This window comes from Hoplias malabaricus, chromosome 12, assembly GCF_029633855.1.
Source record: "Hoplias malabaricus isolate fHopMal1 chromosome 12, fHopMal1.hap1, whole genome shotgun sequence".
In the NCBI taxonomy this organism is placed as follows: Eukaryota; Metazoa; Chordata; class Actinopteri; order Characiformes; family Erythrinidae; genus Hoplias; species Hoplias malabaricus.
This window is the reverse complement of record NC_089811.1, coordinates 17898908-17922037: the sequence shown is the minus strand read 5'-3', so window position 1 is coordinate 17922037 and position 23130 is coordinate 17898908. Positions and strand designations below refer to the sequence as shown.

At 39.1% G+C, this 23130-nt stretch overlaps 1 protein-coding gene across 9 annotated transcripts in view; it reads left to right on the top strand.

Moving 5' to 3' along the window:
* The window catches only part of lrrfip1a (leucine rich repeat (in FLII) interacting protein 1a), a 99299-nt gene that overhangs the window by 34361 nt on the left and 41808 nt on the right, over window positions 1-23130 (top strand). For 6 of the 9 annotated variants that reach the window (XM_066686899.1, XM_066686898.1, XM_066686894.1 and 3 more), the window contains 2 exons: window positions 12169-12291; window positions 15343-15468. In XM_066686899.1, the coding sequence (XP_066542996.1) occupies window positions 12169-12291; window positions 15343-15468 (249 nt within the window). The remainder of the gene's footprint in view (window positions 1-12168; window positions 12292-15342; window positions 15469-23130) is intronic. The other 3 variants (XM_066686896.1, XM_066686895.1, XM_066686897.1) reach the window with 1 other exon arrangement.

Genomic DNA, 23130 nt, shown 5'->3' with positions numbered 1-23130 from the left:
AAATAGAGCCTTGCGGCATTCCAAATCTTACTTTAGAATAATTAGAAGATAAACCGTTTACTTTTACCAATTGATAACGTTCCGTTAAGTAAGATTCAAACACAATACAATCCCTGTATTTACAACCATGTTTTCTAACATTTCTAGGAGAATATTGTGGTCTATCGTATCGAAAGCTGCGCTGAGGTCAAGAAGCACCAACAGGGATATCTGGCCTTGATTAGAGGCAAGAAGAAGATCGTTTGTTATCTTGACTAGAGCTGTCTCAGTGCTATGATGTTGATTGATTCCAGATTGGAATTTTTCATAAATATGATTCTTATGTAGATATGAACTAAGTTGTTGGGTCACAGCTTTTTCTAAGATCTTGGATAGAAATGGCAGATTAGAAATAGGCCTGTAATTAGACAATGCCTGATTGTTTGTAGTTCTGGAAAACACACTAAACAGTACTCTAGGTTTATTTTTATTATTGGAGATCAGCGAGGCCAAATATGCTGAGTGAACCTTAGAGAGGGCATTTCTATATTCTATAACGCAGATTGGAACATTTCCAGCTTGATTGATCGCCAATTCTGCTCTAGATTCCGTGATGTTTGTTTTAGGTACAGGTTTTGTCGTTGTACCATAAGGTGAGCTTTTTCTTTCTCATTATTTTTCTTTTAAGTGGTGCCACATTTTCCAAAGTAGATCGACAGGTATTTTCTAAATAGTTAGTTTGTACATCTAGCTCCATTGGGTCTGATGGAGTGGGAACTGGGGTTGGTAGTTCTTGGAGGTTTTCTATAAATTGTATTTTGTTATTATATTTGGTGAGCTAGCTTTGGCCTCAGCGTTAGCATCAGCCTTAGCTTTCTCACTATGTTGCCGAGATGTCAACCATTCTGGTCCACTTTATCCACCAGAGAGCTAACTAGCTGGCACTTAGCACAAACACAACCACTATCATTATAGCTAGATGTGGAAAAGGGAGTTAAACTAAACATGCCACACTCTAAGCAGGCAAAACAACCATCAGTAGCCATGGTAGCGTATGTGCCCCTATTTCCAGCCACTTGTAAATACAATATTAGAAATCTTAGCTAACTGTAAATAAATATAAGTACTTTACTCACTCAAATCAACATTTTTCAGGAGTCATATGTGTGTAGATTAATGTCCAAGACTTGCTTGACTTTGAAAGAAAATATGCTTTTAGATAAAAACGCTTTTGTTTAAGTAGGCACCAATAGTGCTAAGATTATTGGTGCCCCCTAACTTCAGTCACCTTCCCTGCCTGTGACAGTCAAACGAGACAGTTCCTACCACATCCAGTGGTTTGAGAGGTTCACAATGAGATTACATCTGTCCTGTGCTGATATCCATACTCTACATGTAAGGATTACAATGGTGGTAGATTTTCCCCTCAGAGAAAAGGAAGCTAACCAGTAAGCTAACTTTTATACTGAGGGAAATATCTATCGCGAAATGGAAACGTGTTGTGTTTTACATGCAGTTTTGCACACAAATAATTACAACACTGTTAGAGATACTTAAATATTGTTTAGATATGGGATATTTTGCAAGACTGATGTTTAAATGCCCTACTAAGGCGTGAACTTATGTTTTATTGCTTTACCCAATGTGATTGACAAAGAGAGAAAGCGGAATTGCACCATATATGGCAGTGGCCGGAATTAGGGGACAGCCAGAGTTAAGGGAAAGACTGTTATTGTACTTACCGCTTTTTGTTGATTTAGGAACTTGCATCAGACGCGTTACTGCAGAACCAGTGGCAGTTTTAGTCTATAATAAATAATCCTGTGGAGATAATCTATAAAATAGATCTATGGATGGTTAGTAAGTGCTAAAAACAGAAATAACTACAGAAATAACAGTATAAACAATTAACAGGAAAACCAGGATGAGCAAAACAGCTTCTGCTAAACGGGTACAGGGAAAGCCAAACAGGTTGCCAAATCAAAGCTTTCGGTCAGAATAATTTTTCATTATGACCCAGAGGGCCAACAGTTTGTCAGTTTTTGTAATTATCATATTACTATGAATTTATAATTGTATTATAAAATCCACTTTGTTCACAAATATATTAACTTAAAATGCATTTATGTTTATGTTACTATTAAAAAAAACACAGCATTTATTCACAGATCAAACAATGGAAGTAGACTTAAATTCTATGTATTCCCAGTATATGTTCCATATATTGTCTGAATTACCTGTCTGAAACAGCTTATCCAGTTCAGGGTCACGGTGGGTCAGGAGCCTACCCAGAATCACTGAGTGCAAGGCAGGAACGCAACTCACTCACACCTATGGACACTTTTGAGTAGCCAATCCACCTACCACCTTTTTTATTATGGTTTATGTGGGGAGCTGGAGTAATGTAATTTTAACAATCGATGTCTGTAATGTTTATGTTTGCACTGAAAAAGAAATCTTGATGAAGATGGGTTACTTGATTCAACAACTGCTGTCACAGAGTGGATCCTATACAGTAGTGTTTAGATTATCACTACCTAAGAACATCCCTCCCACCAAAAATATCCATCTCTTGGATTTATTGGCTATTTAATAAAAAATGTCAGGACCACAGGACCACCACATAGTAAGTATGGTTTGGGTGGTTGATTATTCTCAGCACTGCAGTGACACTGATGTGTCCGTGTTAGATCAGACACAGCAGTGCTGAGCAGAGTTTTAAAAGCCCTTGGTGTCACTGCTGGACTGAACAGTCTACAAACCAAAAATATACTGCCATCAGTGTCCTGTGGACAACGTTCTGTGTCCACTGTTGAAAGATTGGGGTCAACCAACACAAACTGTGCACAAACACAAAAATGTGGACCAATGAAATAGAGTGGACAGTGAGTGGACAGTGTTTAAAAAGTGCTCCTGCATGGTCAGTGGAAGAGAGTGTAGATTATGGTTGATTGGTGTATGATGGTAGTGAAATGTTGAAGTAATGACAGTTTTAATATATATATTTTTTTTAATAAAAATGATGCTAGGTCATGGATTTGCTAAAAGTAGTCAACAACTAGAGTAAGATTTATTTTAATAAATACAGATAATGTGAACCTACTCTATGATCAGGAGGAATACATTATTAGGAAGACAATATTAAATTACATTTATATATCAATTTTCTGTCATGCTGGCATATGCTTCCATGTTAGTTTGCTTCCCTGGTAAGACATAAACAAGTGTTACCTTAAAAAAAGATTCCCTATCTAAATCACTGGCTGCATGTAGAACTCATGAAATAAGCTTTACATTGCTTTACATTGATGTAGGCAAATTAGTTAGGTTTACTGCATGTAACAATTGTGAATGCCAATTCAGGTATCTCTACCAGCAGATTTAACATTTGTAAATAAATGTAAACAAATATTTTAAGATTTTAATACCCTTTGAATATTTATTTGAATAATCAATAATTGTTATCTGTTCAAAACATCCAGTTGAATGCATTTCTACAGATAACTATAAGACTGAAATCATAAAGAAAAAAAGTGTTATTGTGTGTTTTGTAATTATGCTTATATCTCTCTTGTCCTGATTAGGTATGTTTAAAAACCGCAGTACCTCTTGGTGTTCCAGTAACTGTACTGTAAGAAAAATGGCATACACATGCTTTTCATACATACTAATCCAAACATTGTGTGCTGGCTACTGATCACTAGTTGATTGGTTTGGAGAAAAAAAAGACTGATATTTACAGTCAAAATGTCCATTAGGTACATGAACATATTTTATTAGAATACATTTATTAGGAAATTGGGACTTCTAACTACAGTGCAATACCTGTCATCATTAGATAAACAATGATGCTTTAATACTTCATGTATTCTTGTTTTCACAAAGCAGAAAACAAAGCTCCACACATGATTCAGATGTAGAATAACACAGTTGGTTTTATCCACGATAAAACTGTGAAAAGACAACTCAGTTTTATGGATCTGAAAATAAAATATTTTCACCTTAGACCAAGAAGATACAGGTGTTCTCAGAACATTGCACTGTTCACCACACAGTCCATATCATAACATATTCTGAACTATTTTGATCATGAGAAGTAGGAAACGCAACTGACTTGTAAATTTGGACTGTGGGGAATCCAGGAAGGTTGCATCTAAAAGCAAAAGAATAGAACTATAAGTGCTATTTTAAAATGGAATATATATGTAAATATTGAAATCTCCAAATTCCTAACCATTATTTTTCTTTCGGTTTTTTTTTGTTTATTTTGTTGTAAATTTAATACCAATGGCTATTTTGACTGTTTTTTTTCTGTCTTTTGCTCATTACATAATGTATTATTATGATGGAGTCAGTTGCCTGTGACAAAATGCATGTGTACTTGAAAACAACATGTAACCGCATGATTTGTGTATGGATATTCTTTTTACTCCTTGAGATTATGCACATGAAAAAGTTTAGTATATATTTCATTTCTAATGTCACTGACTATAGGATTGTCTCCATAACCTATTTGTTAATACTGTTTTAAAATACTTCAGTCTTTCTCCTAATACTTCATAGATTTCATCCTTAACCATTTAGAATAATGTAGGTAATAGGAGTATTCACACAGCTTCCTGTGTCTGGGGGTTTTCGGGTTCAAAACCTTCCTCTATTCACTGCCTGTGAAATGTTCCCTACTACAGTCCAAAAAAAAACATGTTGGTAGGTTAATTGGCTTTTCAAAATCCCCATATATGTGAATGACTGTGTGTGGTGTTTGAGAGAGAGATACCCTGTGATGAACTGGCAGCCTGTCCAAAGTGTGTTCCTGCCTTGCTTCTAAAAATTCCATTTAAGCTCTGGACAAACCATGATCCTGAAAAATATAAAGTAGTTAATGAATAAATGAATAACATTTATGTCTATGGCTCTAGTCCTTTGCAGTACCTAACACCCATATATTTACTCAAACACTCACAGAAACAATAATATGTAAATTATTAATTCTCTTGAACTTTGAAGAACATACATGCAAAACATATTTTGGCTGAAAAACTAACAACTAATTTTGAACAAAACAAAAAGTTGGGCAGTGGCTAAATGGCTGATATTGTGCTGCTGGTAACCTTAATGTTTTTGGAGATGATAAAGACGTAATAGCTGACAGGGTGACTTGCTGTTGACATTTAAAAGAGATTTATTTTGTATTTGTGCATCAATTTAGAGCCAGCTTTAAGAAGGGAACTCATCAGATCCCATACCTGCCCATGTGCTGTTTAGGCTTGGCGCCATGGAATCTGAGGTTTCAGACAGAAATTTCTAAACCCTCATTCACCTAAGCATTATCTAAGAAATTTTAAGCTAGGTTTATACTCATACTACAGCTAGCTTGAGGGTTTGTGTGCCACAATTGGGCATTCACAGTGCCTGTGCCTCGCACATTGGTCCCTTGCACTGTCACTGTGTGTGAAGCATTTAAAGGAGTTTTGCAAAGCAGGAACGTCTCCACAGGCATTAATCCCTCTATGAGAAACCATAGAGATACATTATATTGCCAAATGTCTTCACTCACCCAGCCAAATCATTGAATTCATGTGTTCCGATCGCTTTCATGACCTCAGGTGTATAAAACCAAGCACCTAGGCATGCTTCTACAAACATTTGTGAAAGAATGAGTCACACTCAGAAGATGAAGAGTAGTGAATTCCAGCATGGTACCATGATAGAGATATTATAAGGTCACCTGTACAACAAGTTCAGTTGTGTCAGTTAGATGGTCACTTTTCTACTATCCCAGCTCCCCCCATGAAATGGAGCTGATGACCCTTTCTCTAACGGGAACCATGGGCTTGGAAAACCAATTTTTCTTGCTGCACATCCAGCTTTTGCTGGAGATTTTCATTGGCTGCTGACCCAAAGAGCATTTGAACCTCTTCAAAACACCATGGGGTAATATCATGGCGTGCCATTATGAGACGGATAAAACAAAATGTGACAACTGAGATTTTACAAGCAGCTAGTTTGTGTTGGAACTCTGCATTTTGTGGTGATTGACAGGTCTCTCTTGCCTATCAGCTCTCTGCAAATTTTTTACATCACAATTAGTACCTATACAGCTCAATTTGTACCAGGCATGAGCAGGGATTAAAAAGTACCCGGTTCCAAGGACAAGATACCAGATTTGGCTAGTGGAAAAGCAAAAGAGTTGAACCAATTTGAATCAAGTTTTGTAGGTTCCAAGCAGTGGAAAAGCTGCATTTATTCCAGTGAAAATAATTCTTAATGCTTCAGCATACCAAGAAATTTTGGAAAATTTCGTGTTTGGGGATGGCCCCTTCCTGTTCCAAAATGACTGTGCACCAGACTACAAACAAGTTCAATAAAGACATTGATGAACATGACATGGAAGTTTGGTGTGGAAGTCCAGAACACATTTGGGATGAATTACAGCAAAGACTGTGTCTGACCTCACAAATGCACTTCTGCACCCAGAAGAGCTGAACCAGTTGTAGCGGGCAAGGGGGGGCCAACATCATACTAAACCTTGTGGAACAAGAATGTGTCACTCAAGTTTACACGCATGTGAAGGCAGATGAGCGAATAATTTTGCATTATAGCTTATGATTATAACACAGATTATGGTAATTATATGCTAATTGTAAACAAACATGGAGGCCCTCCCAATTTGCAATTTGCATTAATATTCATTAACATACACATGTTTAACTAATAAATCCAGGATTTATGAAGTGTACGTAGATCTGGGAGAAAGTTTTCTGGAAGGTCCCTTTACTCTAAAGTTACTTGCTTGTGTTTTTATGAAGATTTTCTGAATTTTCCCAAAAAAATTAAAAGTGTAATTAATAGGAAAGGTTATGTAACACTGTGGTAAATTGGCCCATATTTTTGTAGTGTGTCACCAGGCATCCAATTAAAATGTGTTTATTTTTACAAAACCCAAACCAGCAGGTCAGTGAAATCATTAGAAATATATTCTTTGTAATTCTTTCATTTAAACAAATCTCCAAGTGAAGTAAGTTGGAGTAGGTTGTTATTATTATGCAATGAACAGTTTGCCATGCTATAACTAACATTAGGATAATTATTTCTTTTTAAATATTTTGAAGGTTTTATGAAATTTGCTTTTCTTGGATAACATATAGCATGATAATAACACACATATACTTCAAGAAAACTTTGTAAATGTTTGCTAAAAATTTTTTTTTTTTTGATATAAAGTCTATAAGCTGACATTATTGCTTATTTGAATTGTTATTATACATATAGATTATGGGAGGTAAATCCAGCCAAAATTAATATTGAAATGAAAACAATACAGTGAAAATGAAAATATTTTGCTATTTGTTTTTCTTAATGTGTGGTATTTGATGGTCAAATCTAAAATTAATAAGCTAATGGGAATAAACACAAAAACTCAAAACATCAGTTTGGCTTTGCTTTTTTTCATGAACTGCTTAATAAGTCAAAATGTATATGAAAATACTGTATTTCTTTAGCTTTTCATTTCCAACTGCAATATGCCAGAGATGGGACAACATTAATTTATTTATTTTTTTCCCCGTAACCTGAACGGCCCTGAATGCACTTGGACAAAATAATTGAGAGACATTCAGTGTTTGTAGGGCATAGTTCTAGTACATTTGTCACATTAAGTTTACAGAATGACCCTTGTGCCCTACTCTGCACTGTCTCTCTCTTCCTATGAACACCATGATTCTCAGAGAAGGAACAGTGCAAGGCAGAGTTTACATTCACTCACAGACTACAGTGGCTCACTGGTTGAAGCAGACCCCCGCGGCTAACTGCTGACCAGGGCCCTGTTATTGTTCCTGTGCCATGGATTTGCCTAGCAGCTCTTAAACGCTTTGACTTTCATTATCCATTTTTAATTTTCAATTTAATTTTGTCCCATCTGTTACATAGTGTGTGAGTGTTTGAGTGAATGTGTGTGTGTCTGTTGCCCTGTGAAGGACTGGCGCCCCCTCCAGGGTGTATTCCCGCCTTGTGCCCAATGATTCCAGGTAGGCTCTGGGCCCACCGCAACCCTGAATTGGATAAGCGGTTACAGATAATGAATGAATGAATGAATGTTACATAGTGTATTTGAAAATTAAAAGTTAAATTCATATTGCATTTTTATTTTAATTTTGACACTTAAAAAGCAGTTAATGTAGAAAAAGCGAAAAAAGCAAAGTGGCATTTGAGTTTTCTTTTTCTGGTTAGCGTTTCATTTTAAATTTAACCATGAAATACCATGGTTGAAGAAGATGTGACAATAGCTTTTTTAAATTTAGTTTTATTTTTTATTGGTGCAGCAGGTAGTGTCGCAGTCATACAGCTCCAGGGACCTGGAGGTTGTGGGTTCTAGTCCCACTCCGGGTGACTGTCTGTGAGGAGTTCTCCTGGTGTCTGTGTGGGTTTCCTCCGGGTGCTCCAATTTCTTCCCATGGTCCAAAAAAACACACTGGTAGGGGGATAGGCGACTCAAAAGTGTCCATAGGGGTGTGTGTGTGTGTGTCGCCCTGTGAAGGACAGGCGCCCCCTCCAGGGTGTGTTCCCGCCTGGCGCAGGGTGTATTTCGAGTAGGCTCCAGACACACCATGACCCTGAACTGGATAAGCGGTTACAGATAATGAATGAAGTTATTTTTCATTCATTATCTGTAACTGCTTATCCAGTTCAGGGTTGCTGTGGGTCCAGAGCCTACCTGGAATCATTGGGCACAAGGTGGGAACACACCCTGGATGGGGTGCCAGTCCTTCACAGGGCAACACACACTCACACAGTCACACTATGGACACTTTTGGCCAATTCACCTACCAACGTGTGTTTTTGGACTGTGGGAATAAACCGGAGCACCCGGAGGAAACCCACTTGGACACGGGGACAACACACCTACTCCTCACAGACAGTCACCAGAAGCGGGAATTGAACCCACAATCTCCAGGTCCCTGAGCTATGTGACTGCGACAATACCTGCTGCACCACCGTACCGCCCTATGAAGTTATTTTGTTGCATTAATTTTACACATATTTTTAAAATAAACAAATAACAAAATGATATATGAGTTTATTTTATCGTTTTCATTTCTTTTTTAATTTTGGTTCAATTAACCTTCCATACATAGGTAGTCTCTAGTATTGGCAGAACTTAAGAGGATAAATATGTAATGCAGTAACTGTGTAGAGCACATTTATATTATGATCTCTAGCTTTGATCATCTTTGCCCCATTTTTCTCTCTCTCACTGTCCCTTTTTTATTTTTTGATGTGTTGACCACCCATCCTTAGTCATCAGAATACAATGCATTTTGGGGCTCAAGCTCTAGGACATCTTCCAGAATGAGCTCCAGATGTTCAAGCCCAGTGGTGAGAACTACACTTAATATCAATAGTGTGGACAACAAAGCTGGGTTTACATTATTAGAATTAAGGATATTTTATGTAGCTATACATGAACATAAAGTACCAGTATTGTAGCTATACCATGAACATATGGTACAAGCGTTTGGACACCTCATCTCATTAGTGGTTGGTGGAATAGGGCTATTCACTGTATAGAACTGTGTACCAGCCCTATCTCTGCACAAACCAAGTTATGGTCTCAAACATATTAAGAATTCGAGCAGTTCTACAAATGAACTCTTGGCGAGGCCACAGCTGTTCACTGAAAAAACATTTCAGGTGACGACCTCATGAAGCTGATTGAGAGAATACCAAGGTTGTGCAAAACCTTTGTCATGAAAGCAAAAGGTGGCTACTTTGAAGAATCTAAAGTTTAAAACATATTCTAGTTTGTTTAACACATTTTTGCGTACTACATAATTCCATATGTGTTCCTCTATAAATTTTAATGTCTTCCGTATGCATTTACATTGTAGAAGATAATAAAAAAACAAAAACAAAAACCAAAGAAAAAAATGAATGAGATGATTTAAAAACTTCTGACATTTACATGGAAATAGAACCAAAACAAAGAAAACCCTAAACATTTAATGGATGTACCTAAACATTTGACTGGAACTGTATACTGGGACATAAACTGTAAGGGGTATTAACCCTCCTGTTATGTTCGTTTTTCAGGAACAGCAATGATGTTTGCTGATCAATTTGACCCGGTGCATGTTTAAATATCCAAAAGATGTCTGAAACCAAAAAAAATCCTAACCAGCAGTGTGAATATGTCATTACTAACTCCATTACTAATTATTCAATCAATATTTAGTGCAGTGGTGTTCCTTACCTCTAACAGGTAATGGTTCAATTATGATAATTCACTTGTTTTACATAAAAAAATACAACTTTTTTAATTTTTCACCATTATATTACGTTTGAAAGACTGGCTATCGATTCATCCTTTGACTTACAGACCCCAGCCAGGATGAGGAGCCCCAAATATGTATCTAAATGTGTTTTATTTAACGTTACACTTATATAGTGCGTTTCTAGAAACCCAAGGACACTTTACAATCAACACTCAACATTCAATCCACACACACACTGGCGAGAAGCAGCAGCCAAACGCGCACCGTACTCTCAACCAGGAACGACCGTCCACCTGGAGGACTGCATCGGACACTAGGGTTTCACCCAGGACAGACGGTCGATCAATATCTGGGCACATAAAAATATACTCACACTAAGAGACATTCTTTCACATACACACTCATTCACTCACACACCAGGAGAGTTATGAGAGAAGCCAATTCACCTAAAATCCATGTTTCTGGACTGTGGGAGGAAACCAGAAACCCCAGAGAATTTGTCATTTATTCATTGTCTGTAACCTTTACCAAATTCAGGGTCGCGGTGGGTCTAGAGCCTACTCGGAATCACTGCCATTCCTTCACAGGGCGACACACACACTCACATATTCACACCTTCGGACACTTGAATCACCAATCCACCTACCAATGTGTGTTTTTGGACTGTGGGAGGGATCCTGAGCATCCAGAGGAATCCCACACAGACACTGGGAGAACACACCACACTCCTCACAGACAGTCACCCGGAGGAAACCCACGCTGACACAGGAAGAACACACCACACTCCTCACAGACAGTCACCCAGAGAAACCCACACAGACACGGAGAATACACCACATTCCTCACAGACAGTCACCCGGAGCGGGACTCAAACACAACCTCCAGGTCCCTGGAGCTGTGTGACTGTGATACTACCTGCTCCTGCCCCGATATCAGAATCATTAGAATCAGAATTTAGATCAAGATAATCTTCGTCTTCAGACACATGCTCCTCAATTTCACTGTCATGATCAATGATGACTTCCAGAGCCTCCTGGACTGTCATCCTTTTGCTTCGGCTGCTCATATTGTAAAGGTCTGCCTGACACAGTGTAATGTTGGTAGAACTCCCATGCAGAGAATGTTTTATGTTTTGCCCCTCTCCTGTTGAGTATCCACTGAATGTGGATGGAGTTTTCCCGCGAGATCCTGAATAGTTCATGTCAAAAGTCATAACATCTGCACCTGTATACCTGTGTGTGTGTGTGTGTTTGTGTGTGATTTGGCTGAAATATGTCTCACAGTTACAAACAAAGAAATACTCTGACATTTCTGACACCTTTTTACTTCCAGTTTGACTGCTGGATCAAAATGACCCAAACAGTATCTCTGTAATAAAAACATGCAGGAGGTGGTTGCAAATATGTGAGATGAACCATTTTCATATTATATGTTGATTACACTAATTAAGGCAAGCAGAAGAAGTTTCATACTAAAAAAGTGCTTTTTAAAACAGGTTAATTTGACCCGCAACATAACAGGAGGGTTAATAAAAAATATAAAATATTAATCAAAAATTAAACCCGTTTTCCACAACTGAACATTTCTTAATGAAATATCTGTTACATGCTTTGTTTAGAATCAGAGAAAATCAGAATGGCACATTTTATCCTATGCTTTCTGACTTAGGAAGTCCCAAATAACTAATTGGTTTATAATGTTTCACAGTTTGTGAGCTGGTAGGAATTCCATGTTGCAAAATGTATGTGCAAATTAAGAATCTTTTGGAGTTTTGAATTTCAGTATTTGCCTCTCACACATTCTCTCTCTCACACTTTTTCAGCAATAGTATTGAACAGGCAGAAATAGTTTAGTAGAGAAATTATTTTTAATAATCTACGCAGAGTTAGATTGTTTGATTACTCCTGGTGGGTTTCAGGATAATTCCAGTAACACAGCAGCCAGTTTCCTGGGGGATGCAGCTAGCAGCAGTTGCCTATCCAGAGACCTGCAGTATGTGACCATCCCAGACTTGCCAAACAGCAGTAGGAGACTGCTTCAGGTGTGACAGCATGCTGAATTTGACACTACAAAAAAGAATAATTTCAGTCTAATTTCAGTCATATTGCTTTTTTAAATGTTTATCTGTGCTAAGGAAGGGATTACTGTCCAAAAGCATGACATGAATGCATTTCAAAGTTAACTATATCAGTAGTACACATTTTATGAATAGGTTACTCCAGGGTATTAAATACTTTCTATTGGACATGACAAGTTGTGTTAAATTCATCATACGCATATATACAGTTGCTGGTCATAAAATTAGAATATCATGAAACAGTTGATTTATTTCTGTAGTTCCATTCAAAAAGTGAAACTTTTTGTATATTATACTATACTGAGTATATTATACTCATTCATTACATACGGACTGATATATTTCAAGTGTTTATTTCTTTTAATTTGATGATTATAACTGACAACTAATGAAAACCCCAAAATCAGTATCTCAGAAAATTAGAATATTTCTTAAGACAATACAAAAAAGGATTTTTAGAAATGCTGGCCAACTGAAAAGTATGAACATGAAAAGTATGAGCATGTACAGTACTCAATACTTAGTTGGGGCTCCTTTTGCCTGAATTACTGCAGCAATGCGGCATAGAGTCGGAACAGTCTCTGCTCAGGTGTTATGAGAGCCCAGGTTGCTCTGATAGTGGCCTTCATCTATTCTGCATTGTTGGGTCTGGTGTATTGCATCTTCCTCTTCACAATACCCCATAGATTTTCTATGGGGTTAAGGTCAGGCGAATTTGCTGGCCAATTAAGAACAGGGATACCATGGTCCTTAAACTAGGTACTGGTAGCTTTGGCACTGTGTGCAGGTGCCAAGTTCTGTGGGAAAATGAAATCTGCATCACCATAAAGTTAGTCAGCAACAGGAAGCATGAAGTGCTCTAAAACATCCTAGTAGGTTGACCTTGGACCTCAGAAAACACAGTGGACCAACACCAGCAGATGACATGGCAACCCAAACCATCACTGACTGTGGAAACTTTACACTGGACCTCAAGCAACGTGGATTCTTCTCTTTTCCTCCAGACTCTGGGAACTTGATTTCCAAAGGAAATGCAAAATTTACTTTTATTAGAGAATATAACTTTGGACCGGTCAGCAGCAGTCTAGTCCTTTTTGGAAGTGAAACACTTCTGACAGCTGAAACCAATGTCTTGCATACGTCTGTGTGTGGTGGCCCTGAAGCACTGACACCAATTGCAGTCCAGTCTTTGTGAATCTCCCCCACATTTTTAAATGGGTTTTGTTTCACAATCCTCTCCAGGGTGTGGTTATCCCTATTGCTTGTACACTTTTTCTACCACATCTTTTCCTTCCCTTCACCTCTCTATAAATGTGCTTGGACACAGAGCTCTGTGAACAGTCAGCTTCTTTAGCAATAACCTTTTGTGTCTTGTCTTGCTTGTCTAAGGTGTCAATGGTCGTCTTTTGAACAACTGTCAAGTCAGCAGTCTTCCCCATGATTGTGTAGCCTACAAGGTTTCTTCCTCAGCTGAGGGAGTTCTTCCTTGCTACTGTTGCCCTTGGCTTGCTCACCTGGGGATTTTTACATATTTACATATGTTTATTTACATATTCTTTAAATTTATACATTTCACGTCAAAACTTTGTCTTACCGGAATTTTGTGAAGCTGCTTTGTGACAACATCAGTTGTAAAAACGCTATGCCAATTTGATTTGATTTGATAAATCAACTTTATGATATTCTAATATTATGACCAGCACCTGTATTGTCCCTTAAGTAAAACTGAAATGTGTAAGATAATAATGTTCATAATGACTCTGTTTGTTCACAGACCCACATGTAGAAACATCCTTGTGATCAATGAATGTAAAGCAATTGGGGGATATTAAAGGCGTAGTTCGAAATTGTAACACTTTATAAAATTCAAAAGTTTGTATCCTCACCATTTACTAACTCTCCCATCTGTTTTTGTGCTGGAAACCGGTCTGATGTGTTTACAAACCCCAGTGTCTTTAAAGGTGTGAAAAGACAGACTGGCTCAGCCTGGTACGCTAGTTTTTCTCTGTCTCTGCTCATGGCAAAAGCATCTGGAGTATTTTTAGACAACATAGAGAACTCCAAACATTGAAAAGCATGAAACAAAATGAGGGTATTGTTCATGACTGCCTCATAGGTGGGTAATTTTGACTTAATTTAGCTGTTTCTGATCACTTAAGGTCGACATTACTCCAAATTCAGGAAACGGCTAACTGCATTACCGAAAGTGCTACAAAACAGCTCGAGTTACAAATGAGTTTTTGTGGTATTTCAAACATTCCATTCATTCATTATCTTTAACTGCTTATCTAGTTCAGGGTCGCGGTGGGTCCAGAGCCTACCTGGAATCATTGGGCACAAGGCGGGAAAAGCCAGTCCTTCACAGGGCAACACAGACACACACACATTCACTCACACACTTTTGAGTCGCCAATCTACCTACCAACGTGTGTTTTTGGACTGTGGGAGGAAACCGGAGCACCCGGAGGAAACCCACGCGGACACAGGGAGAACACACCAACTCCTCACAGACAGTCACCTGGAGCGGGACTCGAACCCACAACCTCCAGGTCCCTGGAGCTGTGTGACTGTGACACTACCTGCTGCGCCACTGTGCCACTCGGTATTTCAAACAGTAAATAAAAACTTACAGACAGGCTAAACTTCATTTACGTATGAAAAAGAGATGGTTTTTCCCCCTCAAACATGCACTTTTTAAAAGACTTTTAGCTTCGGAATGTAAACAACCAGAGAGACCTCCGCATAGCCACAGTGGTTGATATTCCCTTTAATACAGATTGTTCTCCCCAAAGCCTAGTGTGTACAGACGCATTTTATTTTGAAGGTATGGCATGTTTAACAGCAAATTTTGCACAACCTCATTTTATCTCTTCTTATTTTTCTGTACTTAATTTGATTAATAGCTTAGAGAAAGTTTCATGAAAATGTAGCAAACATACTCCAAATTGAAACAGAACTTTGTCTAAATAAACAGTTTCTCATATGAGGTCAATAATATTATTTTTTTTTTTTCAGGGCTCTTCACAAGCTTCAACAACTTCTGCTGCCACTCTTATTTCTTTGGGTGAAACTTCCTTATATAGAGGAAGTGGAGATCCATCTGCCACTACAGATACACAAGCATCCATAGAAGATATAAAGGTACACATCTGTCTCCTTTTGCGGGATTCATCTTTTCAAAAACCACTCATTAATGTGTGGTTGCTCAGACAGGGATTATGTCTGGGAAACCATCCCAATATTTTTTCATTAGTGCTGTGAAAATTAATGTATTAAAGGAGTAGTTCACAATTATACAGAAAAAACACTTTTTTATAAGTTTCAGTTTCCTGATATTTCCTCACCATTTGCTAGCTCTCCCATCTGTTTGCCTGTTCAAAACTGGTATAATGTGTTTCTCTCTCTCTGTTCATGGTACAGAAAATGTTTCTGTCTTTTTAGACAACGGAGAGAACTCCAAACATTCAAAAGCACGAACTGAGATGAAGTTATTACTCTGTTCTTAATCCATTGGCATGTAATACTGACTTATTTTTGCTGGAGCAATCTGTAATACTGATACCAAGCGTTTAAAATCGGAACTATAATACAGTTTCAAACAGAGGAAAGAGCCTTATGCCTCCTCCCCCTCATAACCCGGCATGAAGTTCAACCAGGTTGCCAGTTTGAGGAAAACTGAAGGAACAAACAACAAATTAGTTTAGGAACTATGGACCATAATAGCTAAGATTGTGCCATAATCAACATATTTACACAGAAATAAAAATACTTTTGAACCACTCATTCCACCTTAAATAGTGTCCAAACTGTCCACCATTGTAGCAATTTTCTGAAGACTGTTTAAAATTAGAATTAAACCTTCCTCCTTTTTCTCCCCAAATCTGCACCTAACCAAAAAACTGGCTGTGGCCAGGAAACAACTGGAACCTCCAATGATGGCTGGCTCACTTGGCAGGCTCTTTTCCTTCTTCTTGTTATGTTGTATGTGATTCAGTTTCAGATGTTTCCTCACCATTTGCTAGCTCTCCCATCTGTTTGCCTGTTCAAAACTGGTATAATGTGTTTCTCTCTCTCTGTTCATGGTACAGAAAATGTTTCTGTCTTTTTAGACAACGGAGAGAACTCCAAACATTCAAAAGCATGAACTGAGATGAAGTTATTACTCTGTTCTTAATCCATTGGCATGTAATACTGACTTATTTTTGCTGGAGCAATCTGTAATACTGATACCAAGCGTTTAAAATCGGAACTATAATACAGTTTCAAACAGTGGAAAGAGCCTTATGCCTCCCCCCCCTCATAACCCGGCATGAAGTTCAACCAGGTTGCCAGTTTGAGGAAAACTGAAGGAACAAACAACAAATTAGTTTAGGAACTATGGACCATAATAGCTAAGATTGTGCCATAATCAACATATTTACACAGAAATGTGTTCATAATTTCACTAAAACACCTACCTATGCTAGAAAAAGGCAAAAAAGTGAATGAGCAGCTGCCATTTCCCTGCATTTACAAGCCTTTACTGTCCAAATCCACCTTAAATATTTCGACTAGACAAGGCTGGTGTTACTTATCGATTATCCCTTCCATCATAAATATCATTTAGGAGGCAGAACTTTGCTTCTTATTCACAATTTTCATAGTCAAGCATTTTGTTCCACCTTATATGTGTCCCTTTACGAGTCTCATTTAATTCTCTGTTCCATGTTCGAAACATTTTGAAGCTTTTGAAGTTATTCTAGTTTATCAGTTTAAATCACACAAACCAATTGTGCATAATGTCACAAAATATTTGCCTAAGTGAAAGGCTAAAAAGGAAGGAGCCCCTGCCATTTTCCCTGAATTTACTTTACAAAACACCTTGAGGTAAAGTTATGAGTTGAGTCACGTCGTGTAGGTTTCATGCAGTGGAACAGAGCTATTATTGAATACTCATTTCCATCTTAAACAGCTATGTGAAGCTAAAGCTATTGCAAGGTTTTATAAATAAAAATACTTTTGAACCACTCATTCCACCTTAAATAGTGTCCAAACTGTCCACCATTGTAGCAATTTTCTGAAGACTGTTTAAAATTAGAATTAAACCTTCCTCCTTTTTCTCCCCAAATCTGCACCTAACCAAAAAACTGGCTGTGGCCAGGAAACAACTGGAACCTCCAATGATGGCTGGCTCACTTGGCAGGCTCTTTTCCTTCTTCTTGTTATGTTGTATGTGATTCAGTTTCCTGAGGGTCTCTTGTTGCTGTGCTAGGGTTATGTACCTCCACTCCAGTGGCGGATGCTGGTCTTTCAAGTAGGGGAAGCTCAATTTCGGCCTACATCATAAAATGTGTTGGTTTATTTATACGTAAATTCTACCCTCCATTCCTTTTCAAGAAAATGATCTGTGACCCTGTCGTACCAACAAGGCCTCTTTTCCAGGGACTTGACTAGTGTCCTCTCAATGGCCAGCAGAGCTAGGCTGCTTAAACGGCCTTGGCCCATGTGAAGTGTGTCCGCCTGTTAGTGCTTTGTGGCGGTGGAGGGGCTCAGCAACACTCGCTGGACAGAAACTGCGATAGAAATCAGAAAGAGTGATAGAAGCCAGTCTCCAAACACAAGCAGCAACAAAAAGCCCCACCAGAAATAGAAGCTTGATTTGTCGCTAGTCATTTTTAACAAAGAAAATGCTGGCAAGGGCAGCACCTTTTGCATTTTGGCTTGCAAAATTGATTGCTCTATTTGATTTAAGTCTGGATCATTTCCTGTGACAATTCTCCACACTTGATGGGCTCTTGACACATAGGCTCTCAAGTTTTCTTCCACTCCTAATGGCTCAATCAGAATATTATCAGGATGTACATTTGTCGGAGATGTGTCTCTCAATGGACCTCTGGATCATTCAAAGCTGAACAGCTCTGGATCTGGACCAGGAGATTTGATAAAAGTCTCTTCATATTTCCTTTAGCAGGTTGCATTCCTACCATAATTTCTTCCAACTTGGAAATCCAAGAATGTGCTTGCAGAGTAGGCAACTTTTCAAGGATATCCAACATATCTGTATTTTGCCAAGGTTTTTACTCCAAACTCTGCCCCCCGGATTATAACTGGACAAATCTTCTCAGGTGTCTTCCCTTTTTGTAACAGTAAGTACTCTGGGAAACAGAGGTAAACAGAGGGAAGGTATTTATTACAAGAATGAGACACAAAGGAAACAAAACAAAGAATAAATCAACTACAAACAACTAAACAGAATGTGAAATTTCATAACAAAACACTAGACTCAGATATTACCTGACGAACTCTAAACAGGGAGACCCAGAAAGCTAAGCCTAAACACAGAGAGCTAAAGCTAAACCTAAACACAAAGAACTCCTTGGACAGAGAGACCTAAACAGAGAAACATATACAGAGATATTTATAAAGAGATACTCAGACAGAGATCTGGAATGTCAAATGATGGACAAACACTGAGATTCAGGACAGGGCTTATAAATTATAGAACAGACAAGGAACATCTGGGAGGGGAAACAAGAGGGCAGAACCACAAGGGAGACACAGGTGGAGACAAGAACAAAACAAAACAAAGAGCCATGTGCTCCTAAGCACATAACAAAGGGAAACCCCCACCTGAATGCACAACTCCTTGGGTACGCTGACAAAGACCCCCCCTGGAGCTGGTGAAGGAAAGGAGCCTGAAAAACAAGACAAGAGACTAGAAAGAAACAGGAGACTGAAACAGAAACAGGAGACTGAACACTGGCCTGGAATGGAGACAGTATAGACGACAGAAGGGACTAATAGGGGAGGAAACCGGTGTGGAACTAGGTGACTGGACTGGGGACATCACAGGAGATTAAGTACTGGGGCTGGAATCGAGATAAGTACTGGGACTGGACTCGAGACAGGGCAGGACTGGAAATAGGAGTGGCGCTTAGTGACTGGACAGGGGACAGGAGAAAACTAGAAACATTAGACTGGACTGGGGACAAAACAGGAGTGGAAACAGTAGCAGAACTAAGCGACTAGACAGAAGATATGACACCAGACTGGGATGAAGTTGGGAGAAATGACTGACAGCAGGAACAAAGAGGAGAAGAAACACTGGATTGGAAATGAGATTGGACAAGAGACTGAATTTGGGACAAGGTAGGAGCGGGGACAGAAAACTGAGAAAGAACAGGACTGGGCATAGGAACAGGGACCAAGCCATTAACAGGGACAGACATGAACACAGTGACAGGGACTGGGACAGAGAGAAATGCAGACAAACGTACAGGGACACAGAGAGAAACAGGACCAAAACAGGGACTGAGGAACAAAAACAAACATTGGTGAGTACCTAGGACTGGTATGAGTCTCTGGAACAGTCAGAGAAATCGAAATGGTGGGGGGTCACCGATGTCACTGGAGGAGAAGCGGCAGGGATCGCCACAGTCTCTTGAGCAGATGTGGCTGGGGTTGCCACCATGGGAACAGGAGTGGCGGGAGCCGCCAACACAGAAACAGGAATGGCAGGGATCTCCGCCTTCACAGGAATAGAAGCGGTGGGAGCCGTGTTCACTGGAACAGGAGCTGCCTGCACTGGGACTGAAAACCTTGCAGAAGCAGGGAGCCCTTGCGGAGATGTCCTCTGGAACAGCCTGGGGCTCTGGATCCTCTTGACCCAGGGGGGGCAGGTGTAGCGGATTCTAAACACTGGTGTGTGCTTTGGGACATGCCTTTCTCTAGACACTGGGGTGCACTCTGGGCTGGACTGAGCTCGTCCTCAAACAGACTAACCATAAATGTTAATTTAAATATAAATGATTTGAGACCCTCCTCTTGGCCGGTTGCAATCAAAGGAAGAATGTTTTGGACAGAAACAATCAGTTCCTTGATGGTAGATTGTAAAGAGTATACTAACTGGTTCACTTGCAGAGCAGGACTGGTCTGCACTGTGGACCTCCTTTTGGACTTCCACTTTAAATTGGAACCCAAGTCAACCGCCTGCTGAACAGGTACCAGTCTAAGGCGTCCTATGGAAATATGGTGCTGCTCATATGAAGCCCTTGACTCAACTATGGCCTGGCCTATGGAAGCTTGGACTTCTACTAGCCTCAGATAACCTCCCACTACCTCTTTGTGAAGGTCCACCATTCTGTAACGGTAAGTATTCAGGGAGACAGAGGTAAATGCAGGGAAGTTTATTACAAGAAAAGGACACAAAGGAAACAAAACAAAGAATAAACCAACTACAAACAACTAAACAGAATGTGAAACTTCATAGCAAAAAACTAGACACACACCTGAATAAACACTCTAAATTACCTGACAAAACCTAAACAGAGAGACCTAGAAAACTAAGTGTAAACACGGAGAACTACTTGGAAAGAGAGACCTAGACAGAGATACTTATACAGAGACCTGGAATGGCAAATGGTGGACCAACACTGAGACTCAGGACAGGGCTTAAAACTATAGAACAGACAAGGAACACCTGGGAGGGTAAACAAAAGGGCAGGACCACAAGGGAAACACAGGTTGAGACCCTGATGAGAAGGCAGAGCTACGTACCAAGGTGCTAAGGCGGAGACCGATATTTGACAGCCTTATTTTATCAATTTATTCTTCTGTATCTGTAACTCTTTCATTATTTTTCTCCAGTGCTTTTTGCTTTCTGAGCTAAGTAGTAGCTTCATTAAAGTATGACAGGCACTGGTCTATACTTCTTTCTAATTCTCTTAAAGCTTTCCATCTGTCCACTTCTATTCTTGTACTGGATGTTGCAGAAAAAAATCCAATCTCTTCAGTCTTCTTTACTCCTAGATGTGTCTCCTCTTTTTTCTGCTTTAGCCAGTATCCTTCTGACTGCAGGGTTGTATCCACCCATGATCTCCTTCAACTCTTTCAGATCATCCTCATTTACAACTGTCCTGCTCCTCATTCTCAGTTCACCTTTAGTCTGCATGTGAAAGGGGTGAATAAACCCCTCTCTCTGGCTTACAGCCCCATGAGCCTGGACATATGCTTGTGAGAGATGAAACACTATTTACACACACACATTTCATATATAAATGTCACTTTGTTTAAGAATATCTGGGTAAGTGCCTGCTAAAACTCACATTGTTCCTCACGGGGCGCGTTGGTCTCGTGGTTGCTTCAGTTTTCGCCATGCTATGAATCGGAGTTTTCATTAACATCGGGTGTCCGTTCAGCGTGTGGCCATTTGTTTTCATAATACAGTTTTCTGTATGTTGATAGGTGGACGTGTGGCTAGTGATGTACCCACTACCACACACTCCATTTAAACGATGGTGACATGTTTTAAAATACCGCTGCTAAGACTTGCACCCACACTGATGCCGGCGTTTCCCACTTCCACATCCATTATTAGGGACCGGGTTGGAACACGCGCGCTGCTCTTAATGCCCCTTTATTGGAGGTTCCGGGGTGGAAGATATCGGTTTTAGAAGGAGGGGTGTAATTTATCTCTAACATGACGGTGGTATTTACATTGTGCATGTTTTAATTTCTCAGTTCAATAATATGATAAATGTGTTGTATTTGGGTGCTTGGTGTGAGGGGAAGGTATTTAACATGGGGTGTAAGGAGGAAAGTTGAGTTGGAGTGGGCCAGCTTGAGGAGAGGCTGATAGCTCAAGAAATTTGTGTTTTCTTTTGATGTTTTTTTTCCTTTTTTTTCTCTTTGTTTTGGTAATCTCACCCAATAAAACAAAAAGATAAACTTACTCTGCGGTGACTGTACCTCTGCCAGTTATTGATACACCCAACATCTTCACACTGCACTTTATTGTTGTCTTCTTGCTTTTGGAACACGGCTACTGCTTTATTCTTATATCTGCTTGTCCTGACTCTATTATGTGGTCATCCTTGTCTGTGATATGATAATTACCCTCTTGACTGATCACTGGGAGCTGGGGATAAAGTTCCTCAAGCTTCACCTCCTTCTTATAAGGTGGGGGTCCATGTGAGAAAAAGGCACATTAATTTCTGCCATCTGTTTTTCTATTTCCTTTGCATGTTTCCCTATTTCTTCTGCACCTCTCTTTATCATCTTTGCAGCTTTTATCAGTTTCTGTCCCTCTTGCTCGAATAACAGGAGAATGCCAAGCTCCACTTATTTTTGTTCCTTTTGTTCTTTTTTTCTTGTCTAGCATTGTACGTAGACAAAAGCACCGGCAATATTTTAATTGCAGCCTGGTTAAGAGTCCCCCCTACTGGCTATGGTTGGTCAATGTCAGGCCATCGCTTATGCCATTTCTCCGATATTTCTTTTTTTAATTAATTTATGTTTTTTGAACTTTAACCTGCATACAACCACAAGTACAATAAAAAAAAATCTCAATATATAAAAACTAGGATTCAAAAACAGTTATTTAAAACACAATGTCAGGCAAAAGTAATTAAGGAAATGTAAACAAATTAAAGAGTTTAAAAAGTAATTATACAAAAACAAAACACACATGTACAATGGGGCACAAAATGTCACAGTCAAAAGTTCTTTCTCAAAATCATAGGCTATAGGCTATCCAAAATTATAGGCTATCCATATGCTATTATTTATCTATTTATTAATTGGGGGGTAGCTACAGTTTCAAATACTCCAAAATAGGTCTCCATATATTGTAAAATTTCTGTGGGCTGCCTGATACCTCATATCTTAGTTTTTCTATATGGAGAACCCCTGTTAGTTCTCTCAGCCAAGCTTCAAAATGAAGTTGCGAGTCAGATTTCTACAGTTTCAAAATGCACCGCTTAGCAACAACCACACTTCCTAATGTGCTGGAGAAACCAAGTAAAGCAATAATAAGGTCAGGATCTA